Here is a 2,553-nt window from a genome sequence, read left to right on the forward strand (position 1 = left end):
TAAAAGTCTTCATCCTTTTAATTTGTCTCAGAACTAGGGATGCCATTTACAGGCTAATGCTTTTGTAGAGGTAATTATAATTGTCTGTGCAATAGGAAGTGAGTAGCTGGAATGTTAATAAAGACATTAACTAGCAATGAAACAGCCTGCATGAGCCTCTTTCAAGAAAATTATATTGTTTCTGATTTTGTTTTTTTTTTTTTTTGGGTGGGGGGTGGGGTGGGGTGTGTTGTTGTGGGAGAGGGGGGTGTTGTTATTTCTATCATGGGTCTAGCTGTTTGGCGTCATTTATATTAAATTTTATTGTTATGGTCTGATCAAAAGTTGGTGATCTTGTGTTCTCGGTTGTTTTTTCTGTAACCACTGGTGCTAAGGATCTGCTTTTACGGTGCAGGGTATAAATCTGCAATAATCACCAGATGAAGTGATTCTTGATCATGGAAATATTTTTGCCATTTTTAATTTACTTGGCCAAACATAGGTTTTATGGGAAGTTCAGGGCAGTATTTTGGGATGCTTTTGCATGGTTTAGATTGACTGAGGTCTGAGGGCACTTTTGCAGTTGCACTTGCTGCAAAAAATGAAAGCTAGTTGCCTTGACTAAATCTCTCGGTCAACCCTTCAACATGTTCGCCAACAAACTCATGGGCTTTACCTGGGTTTCTCCGCTGTTTGCGGATGTGAATTGTGAACATAGTTTCTAAGCTTCTTTTGTCTGATGATACTTGGCATAGTTAGGGCTGTCCAACAACAGCAGGGGTTGAATACCGGGACCAAAATGTCTGAACAATGAAATCCAGAGGCAATACATGCATTGCTCTTTTGGTATCATCTTCTTTTGAATTGCCTTCGGCCACTAATTCGGCCTATATGTTTAAATTGACTTCCCTTCTGCCTAAAGATCTTGATTGTGAGCACTAAATTGCAAATGATTCCATCCTGATGTTTCCTGTTAGGCCTGGAACCAGAACCACAGCAGGCAGCCTTGACTGATTGACCCGTTTTTCTATTATTCTTTCAATCATTAATTATTTCCCTCTCATTCTTGTAATGTCAATTAATAAGCATTTAAGCGACTAGAGTATTTTTTTGCTCCTTTTGCAACGTAGTTGCTGGGTTGCTGCAAGTTACAATAACTAATCATCTGTCATTCTGAAGTAACGTAATTAGATTTCTCTTGTTTATCTGATGGCAATGTTACTTCTGAAATGCTCCCAAAATTAAAAGCTGGTATCAGTACAGCCTCATATGCTATACTAAGTACCAAAAGGAAAAACAATACTATTGAATTGACAATTACAATGCATTTTTATTTAACAAGTATGGTGATGATTATTATTTACTTAACATGTTATACAACACTACATGTGTTGGGAGGCCACTCATAAAACATGCTGCACGCTTTTACCTGCTGAAGACATCGATTCCCTATTGTGAGGTCTTGAGAGGAATTCGTGCTCACATCCTACGGGCATAACAGGTCGAATGCTGCCAGGATTTAATGGAAAAAGTATCTGGTAATAACCATCCATGATCGCTGGAAAATTACAAGTGGCAGCAACCTTTGGAATCTGATAACAAGTAAAACATTTAGAATTCAGCATTCTGCACGTTTGAAGTCACAACAGTTTAACAAAGACAAGAACCATAATCGTTGCTAGTCTTCACTCCTAAAAACAGAGTAGCTGGAGTAAAGGGGAATATACAACGTTTGCAGTCTAAAGGTGATTCAAGATGCTGTATGCATTAATTGATTCCCCAAATATGCAGAACAGCAAGCAACAAATTTTAGCAAGGCCTTAGGGCCAACTTAAGCTCATGCAGTGGCAGAAATGAGGTGATCCATCATAACTCAGGATTCTTTAAACCGCCAGGCTACATAAAAAATTAACTAATTCTTTTATATCAACAGCAAACAACCACTTAGGCTTAGCTTGAGTGACTAAGGTGTAGTGAGATTTGGTTGGAGATACTAGAATCGAGCCTTAATGCTCTCTCTTGCAGCAAAAAACTGCAGTGGACACATAGATATCAATCAAGTTAAAACTTCCCCCAATTGCCTCTCTAGAATCTAGCCAGTACTTGTTAAATGCAATGGCACATAACTGTATGTTGGGAAGTTCTTGATTTGGGACATAGGCTTATGTTTTCCTGAATACCAATTTACAGCAATTATCTGAACAAATGATAACAGTCAGTCAGTTAACAGATTGGTACCTGATAAATATCACGCATGTAAGCATGAAGATTGGTAAACTCAAGCAGCTTCTTCTTGGTGCATTTGAACAAAACATTGTAGACAAGATCAAACCTAATCAATGTAGTAAACAAGCAAATATCCGCAAGAGTCAATCTGTCTCCACACAAGTACCGCGAACCACCCAAGTGATCATCAATCCTATCCAATGTACTGAACAAACCATTCACTGCAACATCATATGCCTCTTGACTTTGAGCAAATCCACATCTACAATGTATTAACACCATTCGAAAATGCTATCAACAACAAGTTCAAGTTTTAACTTTAAAGTGATTTTTCACAATCAAGTTTTT

General features: G+C 38.0%; 1 protein-coding gene across 1 annotated transcript; it reads right to left on the reverse strand.

The window, feature by feature from the left end:
* Positions 1 to 1,408: 1,408 nt before the first annotated feature.
* On the reverse strand, positions 1,409 to 2,467 carry LOC110428906 (Glutathione S-transferase family protein; the record flags this gene model as incomplete). Its single annotated transcript, XM_021444828.2, has 2 exons — positions 1,409 to 1,571; positions 2,218 to 2,467. Coding segments are annotated over 2 exons (413 nt in total), but the record flags the coding sequence as incomplete, so codon positions are not given.
* Positions 2,468 to 2,553: the final 86 nt, after the last annotated feature.

The sequence above is a fragment of the Theobroma umbraticum genome, unplaced genomic scaffold (assembly GCF_002168275.2).
Source record: "Theobroma umbraticum cultivar Fairchild unplaced genomic scaffold, ASM216827v3 scaffold_3495.0, whole genome shotgun sequence".
NCBI lineage: Eukaryota > Viridiplantae > Streptophyta > Magnoliopsida > Malvales > Malvaceae > Theobroma > Theobroma umbraticum.